The following is an 18,759-nucleotide window of genomic DNA, read 5'->3' as shown; positions in this document are numbered from 1 at the left end:
CCCTTGTTGTCCTCGCGCTAAGCCAGTAACGAAAAAGATACGCTAAAAAGATAACAGAACGGGGGGCTAACAGAACAGAAAACGTCGTCCAAAGGCGCTATACTAATAGCCTATACGATACGAAACTGAATGTAGACTTCTGTGGTACAGTACGTAAAAGAGTTCAAGCGTTCTTTTTCCTACTTTGCATTTCCGTAGATATTACGTGAGGCAGCAAATTGATCAGCAATGACGACCATTGATTTGTAATGCGCCTAGTTAAATTGTAAATCAAACAAAATAATTACACAAATTTTCATACCAGTGCTGCGATGATTTGTGGTCTTTGATTTTTGGAGATTTTTGACATATGCAGTATCTCAGTGACGCCTTCACCTTGAATCTGATCAATCACATTGCAAGCTGTGCAAAACGCCCCAGCGCGACCAACTCCGGTACTAATAGAAACAAATACCGTGGTATAGCTATAGCTTTATCAGGTCTTTAAATAAACAATAAAATACCTGCAATGCACCACTATTGCTGGATTCTGCATTCGCTTTTGCCATTGGTCCATTTCACTGACCATCTTCAGAAGTTCGCTTACATTACCCGGCTCGCCGTCTTCAGGCCAGGCTACATAATGAAACTGACGCACCTTTGCAGTTGACTCGTTCTTAGATAGTTCATGTACTTAGTTTAGATAAAGAACGAAAAGGTCTGTAAGTACCTTGATAATTTCCATATCCCTGATGAAATAACTTGAACTGTCCTCGCAAGAGACCATTTGAATGCTGAAATCTTCAAATTTTTTGCTCTCAGAGTCGGGCCAGTATTGAAGACTAGATGTCTAAACACCAAGGATATAATGGAGCGCTTTTTCCGCTACACATACCACAGTTTCTTCGTCGGGCTCAGTCAAATTGACAACAGTGCAGACATTCTGCTCCCACACCATCTTCCAGAAGTGGACAATAGTATCAGGCAAAGGATACTGAGTAACGATAAACGCTGCTCTCTTCTCGTACCCCTACAAAAGAAAGTATCTGTAGAAAGACAGCTATCTGGCCTACACCGTACATCCAAGTAGCTGGCGTTTATGTAGTCCGCTCCTGGTATAATATTCACGTAATCTGCATCCGGCGAAACGCTCTCGCTTTCAAGAATAACTCGACTTGCATTAGCTAAAGACAAAATTCAAGTAGAATCGACTCTTTTGATTATTTTCAACTTGGAAGGATATTAGGATTTCGATTCTTCTTTGCCACCGTTGGTGACGCCGCAGTCGCACACTTTGACTTATCAAAAGCGGGACTCGTTTTCTCGAGTACCTGCAGAACGTCGCTAAAACGCACGAAAGCCTAAAATAGCGACTAGGTTACATGAAACTCGCGAAAAAAATTCGGCTGCTGTTGCTGAGTTTTCGATTTTGACAGCCGCCTGACCAGCTTTCTTAAGCTGGAAGAGTTGTCATTGCTTTGTTTTGCTGGAATCCCACCGCACTCAATGTACTCCAAAATGGAATTGTAAATGAATTCATACTGAACCTGAAAATAAAGCCAATCTATATAAACAGTACCCTGGAGGCAATCTTTTCATGTTATTACGTAAGTTTGAACCATTTCCATTCGCCTGCCTCTCATACTTTCCACGTACCCATGTACGTCAATGCTTTGCTTTGAATCGACTCTATCCATCATGGCGTTGATGGTCATGTACGTTCCGGTACGACCGACTCCGGCACTTCAGCACTGGTCAATTTTATATTGAATAATCATTCTCTCTTACCTGCAGTGAACCAGAAGAACGCCATCGCTTTTTTCCCTTCTAGCCCTTTTTATCATTCCTAGTAATTCCGTTGGGTGAGCAGGAGTTCCGTGATCAGGCCAATTTTCGTAATGGTAGTGCTTGACAACGCGACTGGTAGCGTTCTAAATTATAAGTAATTCACACGACACTCTAGGATAGATTTCTGACCGCATACCAGAGATACAGTCATTGATCTGACGGTGTAGTACGCAAGTTTGTGTGTTGCGTCCACGGACACCACCAAACCATCAAACAACTTACAACCTTCGTCACTCCAGTACTTCGCACATCTGTTCTTTCCGTTCTCAATGAAGTTTGCCAGCATTACAACGGTGGAAACGTTTTCTCCCCAAATCATTCTCCACATGTCATTCACAGTGTCTGATCTCGGACCTACCAAAAGAGATCGAGCGAGCGATAACGATTCGAGTTATTTTACTACCTTGGCATGCGATATACTCATTGGGTTCTGTTCCCTGTGAGAAACAAATAGACGTCATGTATCACGAAAGGATTCTTCCCCCACTCACATCAATAAAGGACGCGTTGATGTAGTCTGTTTCAGGAATTGGCAATCCGTCTATCTCTTGAAGAACCACTCGATAATCGTCATCTAAGGAAAATACATTAAAAAATAGAAGCGTATGCTCTAATAAAGTGTTCACAAGGAAGTATGTTTTGATAACGGTTTTTGTAACGATTTTCCGACTCGGAGGCAGCACTTGTTGACAAATGTCTCCCAACATCAGCCAGGCTCTAAAAGAATACCGTGACTGTGAAAGCTTACCAAACGATTACCTACTTCAAACTCTGCGACAAGTGCTTCCTGGTCGTTCTGCTGAAGTTCATCGACACGTCTCGGAAAATCAATTATTCGTACAGCTAAATAAAAAATGCCTGCAAGCCAAGAATTTCAGCGTAGAAGCACTTTACGTTGTGGAAAAAGCGCGCATTTCTTTGCCCCAGGCTCTTTTTGATTTACAGCGTCTAATGCCGATGCGGCAGTGAAACTGGTTTCCGCCCAGGCTCCAGACGCAGTACTGCTTGATTTCTTTGCGACAAAGATTACTTTCTTTTTTCTACAGGAAGTAAAACGCTCTTGCATTGTGATGTGGTTAACTATAGCAAACCTTACTTCAGAACAACAACGCCGACAATCAGTCCAAGAATTAACGCAAGGATAATGCCAGTGGTGACGGCTACAGCTACAAGAATCGCAGAAGAATTCCTTTCTGACAGCAATGCTTTTTCTAGCACGGTCGTGTGAACAACTAAAGAGGTACAGTAGACTCTGAAAGTAGAAAACGGGATTCACAAAGTCTGTGTGCCTTTACCTGTAGCATTGCTGACAGAAGTCATCCACGTCTAGGAAGAACAAGAGCAACGTTACAAATTTTATGTATATATTGAGATTGGTAGATACCTTATTTTCGTCTTCCCCAATGGTAATGGCTCGAAAGTACACATAGTAGGTTGTGTTGGGCTGCAACTCGGCATTTAGGAATTTGTCCTGAAAGGTTTCACCATCTCCTATCATGATTAGTTGGCCAGCAAGCGGTGATTTCAGTCTTGCAGTAATGTAGGTGACATTGCTATCCTCGTAAGTAACAGACGTTTTTCCTTCCAAAGGGTCACTCGTGAATAATTGAGTAGAAACGATCACATCAATGAAACTGAGTAAAGCAGTTACAGTCAAACAATAAAAAAAGGCACGCAGGAAATCGGGTCTTACTGAATTGGTCCCGGTGAATTGTCAAGCTGAGGAATGTGCACACCAACAGCGGTTGGACTGGAGTCATTGATGCTAAAAAAGGGTCTCGGCGGTTTCAAAGGTTCTAATCAAAATCTGCTAAAATCTGAAACTCACGGTACTCTAGTGCTTACTTCCTGGCCAGGTTTTGACAAGATCACACAAAGAGCTTTTGCTTGTTTGAAGCGAGTTGTTATTGTTTGTTGACGCCGTGATTGAAAACAGATAATCAGAGTAAGGACGAAGATTCGCAACAGTAACTGATGTCATTGTTGCAGAAGCCGAAAAATTTCTTGTTGAATAATAAATCTGTTAGCAAATCAATTAAGCCAGAAGAAAGGCAAACAAACATTACACACTGCATAACTTGTGATGTTGTAATCTCCAGGCTCTGGCTCATTCCATTCTATGCGTACAGCTGTAGAATTAATCACTCTTACGTTTTTGCATACTGGTGACGATGGCCCTAAAGTAGTAACAAAACATTCACTTTTTATTCACGTGACTGCAGACAAAAAGGCTTACGTTCATCCTTGGTTTTGAAGAAAGCTTGAAGTTCACTACTAGACCTTTTCTTGTCATTTAATATATTGATTGCGGTGACACTTATGCTGTATTCGCTGTAAGGGCTTAGACCACGAAGAGTCACTTTCTCCACGGAAATATTCCGGATCACCGAAACATTGCCATTCCTCGACACGGTGACTAAATAATAGTTGATAGGCCCATTGGGAGGAGATGGCCTGTCCCAGCTTGCATTAACAACTCTGCTTCCCACACTGATATCTAAGTTTTTTGGCCTACTTGGTTCTGTTCAAACACATACGGTTACGTAAAATATAACTAAATTATTATACGCTTACTTGCCACCAAAGTCTTGAATTGTTCCAGTCTGCTACCAAGCCCTTGCAATACTTTGCCGTTTGCTGCCTTTGTATATGCCACAACATACACTTCGTATGACGTATACGGTTTTAGTGGCTGTAAGTTGACATCTGTTGTCTTTATTGAACGATTGCTGTACTTTGGAGTGTTAACAATTCTATAGAACACTCCGTATGACTCCAGTTCTCCTCCATAGGTGTCGTTTGGACGTTGCCACAAAATGTCAACTGACTTTGACATAAGCTGCGAAATACGCACCTTTTCGGGTGGAGTAGATGCTGTTATTGTACCGTTAGATTACAGTGCATTTGAACAGGCGTCTCACCTTGAGCCAGTGTAGTAACTTGGACGACCTTGCTAAATGACCCATGCCTCTGACAGTAGTCCTTATCATACGTCGCTTTGACTCTGATCTCATATCTAGTATTGGGCAAAAGATCGGCCAACACGAAGTGTGGCCCCATCGTTTGTGTCTGCTTATAGGTTAGTTCACTATACTGCTTGTACTCAATGTCGTATCGCGTTATTTGGCAAGGAAACCACAAATCCTTTGAATCAGGACACGCAAATTCTAAATAAACGTGAGATGTTGTCAGTTGATCCGGTCGCGACACTGGTTTCTGGCATTGACCCAGACCTACAAGTAATCATAGACTCATTAGTAGCAGGGTGGCACACGTCTAGTACCGTAAACTTTAACTGACGACGTGCGTTGATCTGATTTTTTAGACACTCGGCTATCGTTTGCAGTGCCAATACACGAATAGTTTCCGTCATCATTTTGAGACGATGGCTGCAAGGTCAATTTCTTTCCGTCGTTAGAAATAGAAATTCTATTTGTCTTGTCTTTTCCTCCAGGTCGAAGAGTGAATCGTGATGATGGAGCTCTATTCAATGTAACGTTCCAACTGTATGTTATGTTGTAGCCATCTGCATGACAATTGATGAATAGAGTCCTGCCAAAAACGACTCTCGCCTGTTGTCCAATTTGATACGTTTGATCTATGTCTTGCAAAGGCGCCGCCGAAGACTGCGTAGGCGAGAGTGGAAACGTCGGACCGACTAAAAGATGTAATAACGCCAGGCATACAAGTACTTCACATGAATAGCTCACATGGACACGTTTCTGTGTTACATGATCGAGTCGGCGTAACCGTCCAACCGTTTTTGTTAGTAGCGTGCATAATACAAGCTGATAAACTCGTTGTTTTTGTGGCTGGAGATTTTCTCCGGCACTTCGATGCTCTAGTTTGAGTCCCACCTCCACACGTTCTGTCGCACGCTCTCCATCCACTGTAGTAAAATTCACATTGAGATGTGCAGTTCTGAGATTCGCTCGGTTTTTCACCGCCACAAAGACTATCATCAACTGCTTGACCCTCTCGTTGACATGTAACTGTTCGATTCTGCTGTCCTGGACCACACTGTGACACACATTTACTCCAAGACGACTCTTTGTACATAGGGCAAGGTCTATTATTGCACGATTGATTAAGAATTTTCGTAGCTTTGTTTGCTGCAAAATTGTTGCACAACTGTATGTCTATCTTTTCTGAAACAAGTTGGCTTTTCAAACGATGGCAAGATGCATTTCGTGACTGCGTTCCCATTCCACACGTTTTGCTGCATGCGGTCCATTCTCCGTACGTATAGGTGCACTTTGGTCTACACTCTTTTTCAGCTGATGGTTTCAGGAGATCCGAGCACATTGATTCGTTGACTGTCTTGTTCTCTTCAGTCTGCCAACACACAATGGTTCCTGTCCGTATTCCTTTTCCACATGTAACAGTACACGGAGTCCACGTTCCGATTCTGTATTCATAATTGGAAGATGCTTCAGCTAAACAACAAGAGTAGATCAAAATTGCTTCCATTTGATTGCTAACGTGCCTTGGACGAAGGACGGTGGTCTGTTGACTAAACTCCACGTAAAAATTACCACTAGTGTTGTCCAGCGAATACCAGAAGTACGCAAACGTTTCATTGGAAGCACTTAGAAGCACAACGCCTTGGCTAGATTACAAAATGACGAACCGGGCAGAAGAAATCTGTCTAGATCACTTCTCCCGGAAGCGGAACAACGAGGAAAGCCCAGTCGATTACTGAGAAGAGGGCACTGCTTCTGGCACGGACCCAACCTGGGCGATTACAGTACAGTATATACATGTCAAATACCGGTACTGTATCTAGCTTATTTGAAGTTCCAGTTGCCGCTTCTAAACAAATGCAAGACGCTTCTTGTGACTGTGCCGCTTTTTGACACGTGCTGCGTTTTCTATACAGTACATATATACAATCAATAAAGTTTGACGGAAACGTACGTCGACTTTCTTATTTGTCTTAGTTCGCCACCAGCTATTCTAGATAGGATCGTCCACAACAAATTCGCAGAAGCATCGAAATTCAGGAAGACGAGCACATTGCCAGGAAACTCTGAGCTGAACCGGTCAGGCTGTCTAGACTCCTTCTCACGGAAACTTCGCCATTTCCTTGCCTCGTGACTAGGGTTGTCCGGGACGGCGTTCTTTCGAGATCACGTGCTTTCTGTTTCGAGATCTCGTCGAAATGTCAGAGTTCAAATTTAGTTTTTTCTTAGACGACGACAATGCAGGTCTAGGCTCCCAGCAAGACAAAAGAGAGCATCGTACCTAAAGGCATCAGACGAAACCTAAACTGTCTCTCGAAAATCTAATGTAGAAAGCGACTCGCAGTTACCTAAGCGTCATCTCGCCTGCCGAATAGTGTCTAATACCGACAAAATGAGTCCAGTAAACGAATGATTGATCTGCTCTACAGACTACTGCTCTACGGTTTGCGAGAGTAGGACTGGAATCCTCGCATTCTGTCTTTGTCCGGAGGAGACATATCGCTGCGATGTGTCAATTTGACTGCAGTGGAGAGTCGCCTTCGCGAATCCGGAAACCAATTGCTGCTCAGAACGAGCGCAGAGAACAGCGACCTGATACCAAACTTCTATGAAGGTACGAAGTTGTTGTGTGTTTCTAAGAAAAATACTTTATTCTCTTTGCCGCCCAGGAGGCTTTAAAATTTGGGAGTGTTCTATTGATTTAATTGAACATTTGCTTGCAAGAGGAATTGAATTTGGTGAAAAGAGGGTTCTTGACGTATGGGGCATATGTGTACTGCATCACTGTAGAATAATTCTCTCCTCAAGCTTGGATGCGGTGCTGGATTACCCGGTATTTTCGCTCTAACAAAAGGTGCAGCTGAAGTTCACTTTCAAGACTACGTATGTGTCCTAAGAAAAATAATGGTAACTACACTGTAGCTCAAATCATAGAATACTGACGTCATTCATCACGTCACCATTCCAAATACCATAGTCAATCTTCCACCAGAAACTATACTAGCGGAGCGCTGCAAGTTTTATGCAGGAGACTGGCAGCAAATGAATGTAATGTCTATCTTTTTTTACTTATTACCTGTCTTGATAATTTGAGTTGCATTATGTAGGTCTTTCTCAATCCGGAAAGACTTGAGGCGATGAAGTACTGTACAACCGCTGTGTATCAATTCACAGTTTCTATTCCTACAGATACGATATTATTTTAACCTCGGAGACAATTTACAATCCGGACTCATACCCCGCACTAATTCAAATATTTACAGATCACTTAAAACTTAGCGGAAGCATGTACGTAGCCTTCACGCCTTATAAAAAGATCTGCTACGTATTGTTTTCTAGCTACGTGGCGGCGAAAACAAACTATTTTGGGGTTGGCGGAAGCACACATCTTTTTACAGAAGCTCTCTCAAAAACAAACTCCTTTTGCACGGAATCGTACCAAATCACCACGGAAGGATTGAGCAGAGAAATTATCCGCGTGCGTCACAAAACGCTTCCAAGCTGACGTATAGACAATACAGAGTTTCTGAATGCAATTTTTTTCATTGTCATTGCTCGGAATATTTTCCACTCTATGAGACAAGCGTCCAAATATAAAAAGGACAATTCGCTACATCAGTGACAGCGCGAAATTCTTGCACAAAGGACTCGCCTACATTTTTAACTTTCCCTACTAAATTGACTATGAAACTAAATACGGCTTACACAATATATAGAGAGGGACATGTTATATGTATATATGAATCTATGTCATATTAGGAAGAAGGGGGGAGTGCGTGCGGCCGAGGCAAGGGAGGAGACGAGAGGAGACAATAGACGATCCCCCTCGCTCCGTATCACTACATTGCTGGATACATATCATTATGCCCGTCCGTTGCGTTCACTTTTTCGAACCGCTTCGCTTCTTCGCCTATAGTCTCTTTGATTTTTCGAATTTCGTCATTGGCGCTGTGGGCTCCCGATCGTAGCTGGACGCGGAACGACGCGAAACGCGTTCTGATTGGCTCGTACGTATCGCGAATCGTACTTACTACGTCATCGTTGTGATAGGGGCCTCCTAAGGGAGGAAACGTCGAGGAGGATGTGTGAGGAATGTCGCCGTCCTTTGCTAGACTCATGTTGTGATGTCCATCTAAATGCGGTCCTATTGACGCACACACGCTAAACTAGAGACTAGTCCGTTTTTTCGTCGAAGAACAGCTGACCGTTCATCATCGGTGCGGAATATTGAGGTTCGGGTCCAACGTTTAGGGGAAGGGAAGGTCCGTCTTGCGTTCCGGGGTAGGGCTGCGAACAAAAACAAATAGCCACCGTTATTTTTAGAGGACGGTGATTTCACTTAGATAGTCACTAAGAGCTCACTTGATTGAAAGGAGAACCAACTGATGGAGGTCCTTCTACATATATCATGTAACGATCAATGAAAAAACGGTTCGGCTTATATTCAAACCGAGTGGAGTTCTTGGAGATGGAGAAGCAGTTGATAGAGGTGCAGGCATCATTGAATGAGGATGTGGCACTAGAAAAAAAACCGCAATCAGGTATTTAATCTGATGGGAAAAAAAGGTAATTATACTGTGAGGATGATGAGGAGGGCCCGGGCCACCAGGCGTAACAGGTGTTCCAGTGCCACCTCCCATTAGATTCTAAACAAAGAACTCTACTACATAGTCAATAAATTATTGTAGACTCACTGAATTTTGCTGATTCCACAACCGAACGTTATTATGATGAATCCTTTATCAGAAGAGAGTTAGCATTTGAGGAAAAGACTCCCCAGAGACGATACGTACATTGGATTAGGCATTCCTTGCGGATGCAAGCCTAACGCCGTAGGCGGTTGCCTCATCCCTGGATGAAAACCCTAAAAAATACATAAAAATCAGCATCTGCGATATATGATCCGATATTCTCCTCACTTGAGGAGGTATTCTTGGATCAGGATGCGTCATGGGCATTCTCGGAATGGCACCAGGAGGAACAGCCGACTGACCCGGCATCATCATGCGAGGACCAACTACAGCATACCCATCCGAAAACAAGTACAAAAATTCACTCAAAGTCCACCTTGTCGAGGATCCAAGGGATTGGGACCCATTCCAGGCGGAGGCTGCACCTGAGAAAATTATCAATTAAACATCAACGTATGCATGAAAAAAAGATATATTCTTTTACTTGATGCCGCACAGGAACGTTTCTAAATCGGCTCGCCGCCATGTACTAAGAGAAAACGCATGCTAGGGGAAAAAAAGAAAAAGAAAACCGTACGTACTTGTTGCTGAACTTGTGACGGGTGCGGATGGGGAGCCATCGGCGCCGTGGCGGCTGGAAGCGGCGGCGGCGGCGGCGGCGGCTGCTGATTGGGCATAGAAGGCGGCGGACCGGGCGGCGCTCCCGGCTATGAAAGAATATAGGAGCCGAACTGAAAATACCGGTGTCCGGCTAACGTGGTAAAAGCTTGGCGGCGGCGGCGGCGGCGGTGGCGGCGGCGGCGGACCGTGCGCTCCGTCGGACGTGAACTGAACGAACGGCGGTGTTTTCTCGCGTAGCGAAAAGAAAAACAAATTCGTACGTAATCGTGAAACGCTTTCGCTTCGCTCGAGTGCTCGTTAGCGTCGCGTCGTTCCGGCGCGGCGCAGTAGAGATCCCAGAAGACGCTGTGCGCGAATGAAAAAAAGGAAGGATCGATCGCTTTTTAGCGCTCCGGAGGTCGTGGGTCATTGGGACCGCACACGGGAGGAATGGGAGAGAGCAGGAAACAGGTTGTTTCCGCTCAAACAAAAACAACGGCGTTGTAGGCACCTTGGCGCCTGCGAGCTTACTCGTCGATGTTCGCGTGTCATTACGTGTGAGCGCGCGCGCGCGTGTGTGTGTATGTCGGGAGCGTTCGCTTAGAGACGAAGATTGGGCCCCCAAACTCGAAAGGGCCCCCTCTTTTGTTGCTACTTACCACCACCACGACATCAGGTAGCCCGGAGGATCGCCGAGTGCGATGTTCTTCTCCCAGCGGATCTAGTTTGGTGCGTTTAGCGTCGACGTAAGTCGCCCAATAAAGATATCGTCAAAAAGTCACCTCGCCGAGGAAGGTCTGTGCGGTTTTTGTGGCTCCGATGTGGCAAAGATATTCGTAGACATATAGAGCGAGTCTAAAACGACGAATTCGATTTTCTCCCCGCGCTCCGTCTTTCTCTTCCTTTACTTCTCCTTCGCTTGGCCGTCCGACGGAACGCTGGAGCCCTTTTCCTTCTTCATAACGTGAAACATCCTCTCTCGCGTTAGCCTCGTTGTCCCATGTAGTCGAAAGTGTTAACAAATGGGGTTGGAAGGAATCAAATCGTTGGCTACGGTAAGTGGCGCGTGCGCGACGCCTGATACGACAACGAATCGAATCGCACGTGCGTATCCGGGTTGGCATAAACACGACGACTTTCCGGTCCCCCAATCGGACTTTCTTACTGTACACTAGCACTACAGTACTGTACCTCGAATAGAAAGACCCTAAACAATGTCTCACAATTTAAAGATTATCGAACATTTCCTTTCTCGCCGCCCAAGAATCTCTCAGTTGGGAGGTGCTGCTGCTGCCGCCAATGCCCTCTTTCCTCCCTTTCCCCGCTTTCCCTCCTTTCCCCCCTTTGGCTGCCGTCTCCATGTCCTCCGAACCCTTAAAACTTCTCGATCTCCGAAAGAAACTGCGTCTATTATTTTTTCTCGGCTTCGCCGGCGACGACGGCACGCTCGCACTTCCCACGGTCGGCAATCCACTTGAATAGCTCTGACTCAGCTGATGATCAGGAGACAAGGCGCGTCGCAGCAAAGGCGACGTGCCGGACAACGTTTGACGACCACGCGGCGGTGATGACGACCCGCCCAACGAAAACCTCCGCTTTAGTCCCGTGTGCGACGCGTCGCCGCCTTTTCCGCCGCCTTTTCCGCCGCGACTATCGTCGTCGGACATGAACTGAGGCGGCGACAACGACTGCGGCGGCACTTCGCCGGTCGTCACTCGTCGCGGTTTCGACGGCGACGGGCTGCGTCCGACGGTGTCGTCCGACGACGCCGTCACGTTGAGCGACGGCACGAGCGGCGACACGGAGAGAGCGTTGTGCGACGAGCGACGCGGCGAGCGAAAAATCTTCGTCAATTGCGTGCCGAAGCTGTGCGGACGGTGCGTGAGCGGAGGCGGAGGCGGCGTCAACGTCGCGCTGCCGGCCCAAGATTGGCTAGGATTGACGGCGACGCGAGGCCGAAAGTTGCGCGGTAGCGACGTTGACATGATAGGCGACGGGGGATTTTGCAGTGGAGGCGGCGATGGGGCGGTCGGTGACGCTGGCGACGAAACTGATCGGTGACTCACGTCTTTTGACTTGGATCTCTTCTTTCGTTTCTTGAAGAAGAGGAATTTCCATCGTTTCTTCGGTTTTTCTGTCGATCCTTTCTTTTTCGCTGTCGCCGATTCTGTCGTCGTAGCGGCATTAGGTTGGCTTAATCGCTTGGCGAGCGACTGCGCTCGCGCTCGACCTCCCGCGCGGATTGACGTCGACTCGAGCGGAGTCACGCTGAATTCGCACTGTGTCACGTTGCCGGCGAGAATGAGTTGGACGACGTCGGTATGTAGAAGTCCAGTCACCGACTTGAAAAGAAAAAACACCGAGCGTTCGATTGGTTCCATTCAAAGAAACACGAGTCTTACCCTTCCATTTACGCGCATGACGAGTAGGCCCTGACGCAGGCCTGCCTTCCACGCTGGACTATCTTCGTCCACAGACTAAAGTCAAATACAAAAGACTAAGATTCGAAAAAGACCCCACGGAAGACAGTGCTATGGGACCCAGCGTCAACTAACTACGATTATGCATGCGGATTCCTATGAGGACACCTGAACCAATTAACTATACCTTGATGACGTGGTGCATTCGATAGAAGTTGGAATCGCCGACAAACACTCGTATGGCTCGGAGAACCATGCCGTAGCCACCCGTTCCGCCTTTCTGAACGATAATGCGCTCCAGACATTCCTCCGACGTCACAGGAATGCCGACCGGTCGCTCGGACTCCGGAATATTCCATTTGACTGAGAAAAAAAAGCCCTAGATACACATCTGGACGAATTTCTGCGTACGCACCTTCATTCCTATTGCCGGACGACGGTTCCGTCGACAGATCAGCATTGCCTTCATTGCTGAGAAAACAACATATCGTTTATTCAACAATTTTTCTCTTCTATTCTCACCCTTTGGGTAGTGTCGGGTCGTTGGGGTCCGCTTCCGTGTCCTCGTCCTGCGTTTCCACGATCATAGAATACCGCGACGACGTCGACGAAAAGTTCGCAAAGGGAACGCTGAATCGTTCGTCTTCGTCTTCCTCATACTCCTCGTCAGATAAAAGTTCGTGGCTGTACCGATCAGTACGAGCTAAAAAGGGCCGTAGAGATCGTTGCGTGCGAAACGGGAATTGAGTCGTACGATCAAAATAGCTTGTGTCTTCTTCGTTTTCTAGCTGAGGGACGAAGGCCGCCTTTTGCAAGAGCAAAGATCGCCAGTCAACATTCTTAAAAAATCTGTGCGCTTTGACGCCAGCTTCGCCTTTTTAAAAAGAGAGCGGAAGATAGTGGTATAACGAAGGATAGAAGTCTCGTTTTCTCACCTCCCATCTGCGCGGAGCCGAGTCGATCTGCAGGATTTTGTCGTAAAAGGTGCGTTATCAAGTCCTGAGCTTCGGGTGGCGGAGCTTCGTCTGGATCCGACGGCCACTCAATACACAGATTATCTAATAGAAACTCGCTTTTTTCGCGCTTTGACTTTTAATTTAGAGTTCTCCAACTCACTGCTTTTGATTTGTTCAAAGAGCTCGTCGACCGTTTCTCCGTAAAACGGCGTGACGCCAATGAGAAATTCATACAAAATAACACCCATCGACCACCAGTCCACCGATTTCGAATAGCCTTGCATGAGAATAACTTCGGGGGCAATATAATCGGGAGTGCCATAAATCTGTTCATCCATAAACAAGCCATCCTGCTGTCCACTAGCCGACTCAATGATGTTCGTCGTCACTTGAGAAAAAGGACAGCGGTTTTTAGTAAAAGTCTTAGAGACTCTGCCTCACTTACAGTTCATCAGACCAATCTTTGACAATCCAAAATCAGTCAATTTAATGTGTCCTTCCGACGTGATCAACATGCTATAGAAAACAAACCGCTAGCGTCATAATGTGCAGAAAACTCCTCCTGGCGTCTCACTTGTCTGGTTTCAAATCTCTGTGAATCACGCCGAGACTGTGAATATACTCCAAGGCGAGGACGGTTTCAGCGAAGTACATGCGCGCCAAATCGACGGGCAGGGGGCCCTCCATGTTTTTCAATAGCGTCGCACAGTCGCCCCCTTCGACATATTCCATCACCAAACACAAGTGTTTCTGTACAAAAAAGGCGCCTCATTTTAAATTAAAGAATTCCTATATTGTGCGTCGTTTCGTACCTTCGTCTGGAACGTGCAAAAAATGCTGACCACAAAAGGATTGTCCGCAAACGTAAGAATATCTCTTTCTGCGTAAATTTGGTCAACCTGCAGAGATGCCATATAAAGACCTGCCTGACTAAAATTCCCGTGCTGATTGATCGTACCTGTTTCTTTAGAACCATGGACTGCTTGCTGACTTTCTTCATAGCAAACCGCTTCTTTATTTTCTTGTGTCTCACCAAGTGCACGGATCTGAGGTAGGAAGTTACAAAGAGACTTCAAAATCAGTCGCTGTCAACCCACCCATAAGCTCCTGAACTAATGAGCTTGATTTCGCTAAAATCCTCCTCGGAAGGATTCCCACTCTAAAACAGAGCAACGGTAAAGAAAGAACAAGCAACTTGGGGAGATCATCTTCCTACCTCGCTTTCTTCTTGTGGTAGCGGCGACGAGCAACGACTCTTTATCGGAGAAACGCCTACAAACTCCAGTGAAAAAAAGACTTTTAGAGACCTGTTTTTTTCTTACCGTCATTTGCATCAAGAGTGTCAAGTTTGCTTCGAATGTAGCGCGGCATGTGCGACGAAGAGCGCAAATCAGACAGCTGATCCTCAGCGGACGAATGCAGAAACTTCAACGCGTCAAATTCCTACGCAAATAGAGCCATCTATATTTATTCTCGACGCCACCGCGGAAGCTCTCCTCTTTACCAGGCATTCGAGAAGGCGAGCGGGACGCGATATTATAAGCAACAATTTTCGAATAATGTCGCCCAGCGGAACGGCCTTCGGCGGAAGACTGGTGACCTCCGCCGCCTGCGTGGAGCAAAAGGATTTTATCAGAAGTGGGAGGTGCAAGACTGTCTTACTCTGATTGCATAGCCTTCAATCTTCCCCGTAATTTCATAGAAATAACCGCCCGAGAGTCCGCCTTGGCGCGACATCTGAAGAATGTTTCTGGCCGCCTCCAATACCTTGCATATATGACAGACGCTAAGAAGAAGCATTTAGGATCATCGGTTTCGCGTACCTGGTTCAAGACAAATTCGTATGCTGCGTGTTGCGATTTTCCTCTTTCCATTTGATGGCATTCTTCAAGAAGAATGGTCAGCTGATCTTCCATTTCTTCTTTCGCCTGAAGAAGGGAAGTTTTTAGTAGCTGAACAACGAATTCGGTCGCACTCTATTCACCTTGGGAAATCGTTCTCGATAAATATCATTGAGCTTGGAAACGTCACCGAAGAAATTTCGAGGCGACCTTTCGGGACTGAAATATCAAAATTTAGTATCCACTACGACTTCTAATAAGAGAAAGGGTCTCTATTGCTTTGGCAATCATAACGGAAGAACATGAACAAGAAGCGAGTCAATTTGTGGTTTTTTAGTTTACTTTTTTTAACAATAGATGTTCTAGCTAAAGCCTTGTTTCACCTTAAGCTTCTTGCTCTCGGACGCGACGACAATTTCAAGTCGCTGCCTTCCGTATCCAAGTGTCGAAGGAGAACTTGCAAGTCATCTGACGTCGGTTGAGAAGGAAGCTATAGAACGACGAATGAAGAAACCACAATTACGGATGGATCCATTTCCTCGCGAGAGAGAACGTACAGTGTGCAATCGTTCAAACGATCCAAACGTCTAAAACGAGAAAGCCAGGGAATGAGAAAAAGGCATGACGAGCTTCCGACCACCGTACGTAGGGCGAGGATGGCGAGCCAATCACGGGAGATCCGGTTCCATAACCAGAGGATGATAACGACGCGCATGAATGTCGACGCCCACGATCCGTACTCTCCAACCTAAAAGCGGGTACAATAAAGAAAAAAAATTACGTAATAAGACGAGCGACTCCCCACTGCAAGGAACGCGGTTCATTCCTAACGAAACCGCACTCTAAACGCGAAGGAGTCTGGTCTACATATTCAATTAGAAAGTGGGGAGGTCAATGCATGCGATTCCTTCTCATCATCGCGCTCGACTTGCCTTTCCATGTGATTGCTCGAAAAGAGACGCAAGCTAGGCGATAGACAGGAAACGCTCTGGTGCCTGCGTGAGAGAAAAAGCAAAAGGTCCGGTTAAAATAAGCAATCCGTAGAAGAGCGAAAATGTATCGAAACGGGAGAGTCTATTTTCGGCGTGACTCACTTTTTTCCGAGTCCCTGCTGCGCGGCCAGAGTGACCATAGCAAGGCTAGGAGGCGGCGGCGACGTTATGGGCCGTGAAGCAGCGGGCTCGTCTGTCAAGACGAACACGCAGGAATGAATAATAGGCGGGGATTGTACACATAGCGAGGTATTATTGCAAGCCCGTGGAAGACCGTCAAGCGGTCTCCCCTCTGTCATCACCGCACTGGCTTGCTTACTTACCAGAGTGCACGTTGCCTGCCAATTCCGCTGCCGAATCAATACAACTCTTAGGTCGCCTAGGGGAAATAACAAACACGCGAACACGTCAGGCAATTGCGGGAGGCCGTCAATATCGTTCTCACTGTCTTGCTCGGCTTCGTCGCTCGCTCGACTCGGGCTAGGGAGAGAGAAAAGTGAAGGGGTTATGAGAAAGTGACATCTCTTCTATGATGTCATCCCATCCTATTAACGTCACGCGCGTCTAGCTCTCTCTCTCTCCTCTCTTACTTGGGTTATTTGTGTTAGTCGATACCAACTATCCCACCGTCTTTTCCCAAACGCTTGACTAAGCCACCAGAGATGGTCGGGAAGCATAACACATGCGACTAAATGCGCGCGCGCGACACTGACGTTCTCATGCGGACACGTTTGGTTCCGAATGGAACGTTCCGGCTTCAAGCGGGGGCACTTATACAACCGCGCGCGCGAGCGGTTAGGCGCTTACACGCGTTCGCCACGCCCAAATAAACAGAATCATACGATAGTACATCGTCGTCATTGTACCATAGAACGCGTCCTAACGACGTAAAAGAATAATCTCTTAGCAACGCGAGGGCACTGAGAACGATTTGCTACCGAGAACAGGATGGGTCCCCTGAGCGGAAATGAGAGAAAAAGGGAGAGAATAAAATGATCCTGTAGTGTAATTCTAACCACTAGGGACCCATTTCCAAGTACGAAGAGAAGGAGAAAGAGAGAGACGTACACACGTAGAAGTGCCATTACCTACACTACGACTCTACTTTGACGGCATCGTTAGCTAATTCCAACTAATAACTAAAATGCATCAGATCTTATAAACATCTATCTGTCTACCTTGCTTGAAGACAAGAAAATGCTCGTATTCCTACCGCACTTCAGTCACTAGGTTTGGGACAGGGTGGATCCTATCAATACTCTCTAACGACTAGAGAACGAATACGAGAGACGGAAAGGAGAGTGAGAGCTACTATTGTTAGCTAGGCCACATCCCCTACACCTAACCAACAACTAGTAGGCGCCATCCCATAGAAAATCTCACTCCCTTTCAAGTGTCTATCTACGCCACGCCCCCCAGCGTAAAGGAAGCGAAAAAAACACACAACACACAAGAACCCCTTTTCTCACCCTAAATCGAACGGCCAAATCCGGTTCGCTCCAACCGAGATCGCGACTCGTCGCAACTAAATTCGATTTCTCCTCTTCTCCTCCTCCTCCTCCTCTTTCTCCCTTTCTGACGTCATCGAACGTCCCCGAATCGATTCCGCTGTCGGTCGACTCGGGTCGACCGCTTGCAGCCGCCGCCGCCGCCGCCGCCGCCGCCGGCGACGCGTTTCGCACGCGCTTGGGCACCGCGTCGAGTTCGAGAACGCGCTGTACGTCTCGATTCGACGGCGCCGACGCGGCGCGCGGATAGCGTCGAAGCGGAATATCTTCGTCGTCGTCGTCGTCGTCGTCGTCGTCGTCATCGTCGTCGTCGGAGGTCGCATGGTCGTGCTAGGCGGCCACTCCCCCTCGCGCGAGTTCGCTCATTTTTCGCTCGTTTTTTCCTTACCTCGCTTCGATGCTCGTGTTTGTGCTCTAAAATGTCGACGAATTTCTCTTTCGCTTTCGCGACGGCGTCGAGTAGGCGTGCGATCGACGTCGCGTCGTCGCCGAGTGCGAATGTCGTGCGAAGGTCGTCGTGCGTGAGCGTCGAGAACGAGTGGATGTCGAGTTCTTCGGCGGCGAATCGTTCGATGAAGCGATCGAGGCCCTCCTCCCTGAGAAAGGTCTCCAGCAGAGCCGTCGAGCGTCGTCGCGTCGTCGCGTCGCTCATGTCGAGACGTGCATCGTTTCGAGACGGACGGGAGAGAGACGAACGAGAGCCAGCTGGCTATTTGACTGCCTGCGAATTGACGAGACGCTTCGGCACTACACGGTGTGCGCTAAGACTGCGCTTCATGCGTAATGAAAGGCCCGGATAGAAAACAGTTGGCGTCAATCGCCTTCCGATTACGCAGTTGTCGATTGCAGGAGGACCCTAGATGGATGAATAAACACTTGCGCGTAGTCTAAGCAATTAAATAAAACTTTGAGCTAAACGCCAAATAGGGTAAGTGAGCTCGACCAAGAATCCCGGATACGA

The 18,759-nt window shown here is 46.9% G+C and overlaps 4 protein-coding genes across 6 annotated transcripts; 1 reads left to right on the top strand and 3 right to left on the bottom strand.

Annotated features, from left to right (window-relative positions):
• Positions 1-18: 18 nt before the first annotated feature.
• Positions 19-6,911, bottom strand: LOC136190284 (receptor-type tyrosine-protein phosphatase S-like). Its single transcript, XM_065978396.1, has 29 exons — positions 6,745-6,911; positions 6,314-6,698; positions 5,538-6,263; positions 5,111-5,485; positions 4,749-5,060; positions 4,402-4,701; positions 4,064-4,348; positions 3,898-4,004; positions 3,673-3,847; positions 3,521-3,623; positions 3,212-3,461; positions 3,123-3,153; positions 2,924-3,059; positions 2,722-2,867; positions 2,591-2,670; positions 2,454-2,544; positions 2,319-2,401; positions 2,231-2,264; positions 1,964-2,181; positions 1,768-1,910; positions 1,587-1,722; positions 1,362-1,526; positions 1,211-1,310; positions 1,060-1,163; positions 875-1,009; positions 710-829; positions 504-655; positions 302-437; positions 19-254 (listed from the first exon to the last, which is right to left on the bottom strand). The coding sequence occupies exons 2-29, from the start codon at positions 6,405-6,407 to the stop codon at positions 180-182; spliced, it is 4,812 nt and encodes a 1,603-aa protein (XP_065834468.1). The 5' UTR covers positions 6,408-6,698; positions 6,745-6,911; the 3' UTR covers positions 19-179.
• A 39-nt stretch (positions 6,912-6,950) lies between these two features.
• On the top strand, positions 6,951-8,403 carry LOC136190321 (histidine protein methyltransferase 1 homolog). Its single transcript, XM_065978451.1, has 9 exons — positions 6,951-7,067; positions 7,121-7,191; positions 7,248-7,404; positions 7,460-7,548; positions 7,599-7,673; positions 7,725-7,838; positions 7,898-7,932; positions 7,980-8,078; positions 8,130-8,403. The coding sequence occupies exons 1-9, from the start codon at positions 6,989-6,991 to the stop codon at positions 8,293-8,295; spliced, it is 885 nt and encodes a 294-aa protein (XP_065834523.1). The 5' UTR covers positions 6,951-6,988; the 3' UTR covers positions 8,296-8,403.
• A 100-nt stretch (positions 8,404-8,503) lies between these two features.
• LOC136190304 (single-stranded DNA-binding protein 3-like) lies at positions 8,504-11,174 on the bottom strand. Its single transcript, XM_065978427.1, has 17 exons — positions 10,990-11,174; positions 10,864-10,936; positions 10,741-10,802; positions 10,363-10,447; positions 10,238-10,309; positions 10,063-10,188; positions 9,966-10,010; positions 9,858-9,906; positions 9,710-9,807; positions 9,584-9,654; positions 9,485-9,527; positions 9,367-9,436; positions 9,241-9,309; positions 9,153-9,187; positions 8,996-9,077; positions 8,822-8,934; positions 8,504-8,758 (listed from the first exon to the last, which is right to left on the bottom strand). Exons 1-17 carry the CDS (start codon positions 11,052-11,054, stop codon positions 8,630-8,632), a joined length of 1,287 nt encoding a protein of 428 aa, XP_065834499.1. The 5' UTR covers positions 11,055-11,174; the 3' UTR covers positions 8,504-8,629.
• A 43-nt stretch (positions 11,175-11,217) lies between these two features.
• On the bottom strand, positions 11,218-18,550 carry LOC136190285 (microtubule-associated serine/threonine-protein kinase 3-like). Of its 3 annotated transcripts, XM_065978397.1 has the most exons (28): positions 18,187-18,550; positions 17,760-18,128; positions 16,736-16,770; positions 16,614-16,669; positions 16,393-16,483; positions 16,231-16,293; positions 15,944-16,046; positions 15,856-15,885; positions 15,682-15,788; positions 15,442-15,517; positions 15,281-15,385; positions 15,120-15,224; positions 14,962-15,066; positions 14,780-14,900; positions 14,674-14,729; positions 14,555-14,616; positions 14,416-14,503; positions 14,270-14,356; positions 14,032-14,207; positions 13,903-13,973; positions 13,618-13,845; positions 13,437-13,559; positions 13,256-13,375; positions 13,024-13,204; positions 12,917-12,972; positions 12,689-12,864; positions 12,484-12,558; positions 11,218-12,423 (listed from the first exon to the last, which is right to left on the bottom strand). In XM_065978397.1, exons 1-28 carry the CDS (start codon positions 18,448-18,450, stop codon positions 11,308-11,310), a joined length of 4,245 nt encoding a protein of 1,414 aa, XP_065834469.1. In that variant the 5' UTR covers positions 18,451-18,550; the 3' UTR covers positions 11,218-11,307. The 3 variants fall into 3 exon arrangements, with proteins under 3 accessions (XP_065834469.1, XP_065834471.1, XP_065834470.1); XM_065978399.1 differs by lacking the exons at positions 17,760-18,128; positions 18,187-18,550 and adding an exon at positions 17,469-17,487; XM_065978398.1 differs by lacking the exons at positions 17,760-18,128; positions 18,187-18,550 and adding an exon at positions 16,881-17,026.
• Between the last annotated feature and the right edge of the window lie 209 nt (positions 18,551-18,759).

This window comes from Oscarella lobularis, chromosome 8 (genome assembly GCF_947507565.1).
Source record: "Oscarella lobularis chromosome 8, ooOscLobu1.1, whole genome shotgun sequence".
Classification (NCBI taxonomy): Eukaryota; Metazoa; Porifera; class Homoscleromorpha; order Homosclerophorida; family Oscarellidae; genus Oscarella; species Oscarella lobularis.
Note: the sequence above shows the minus strand (reverse complement) of the source record. Positions and strands in the feature narration are given on the sequence as shown.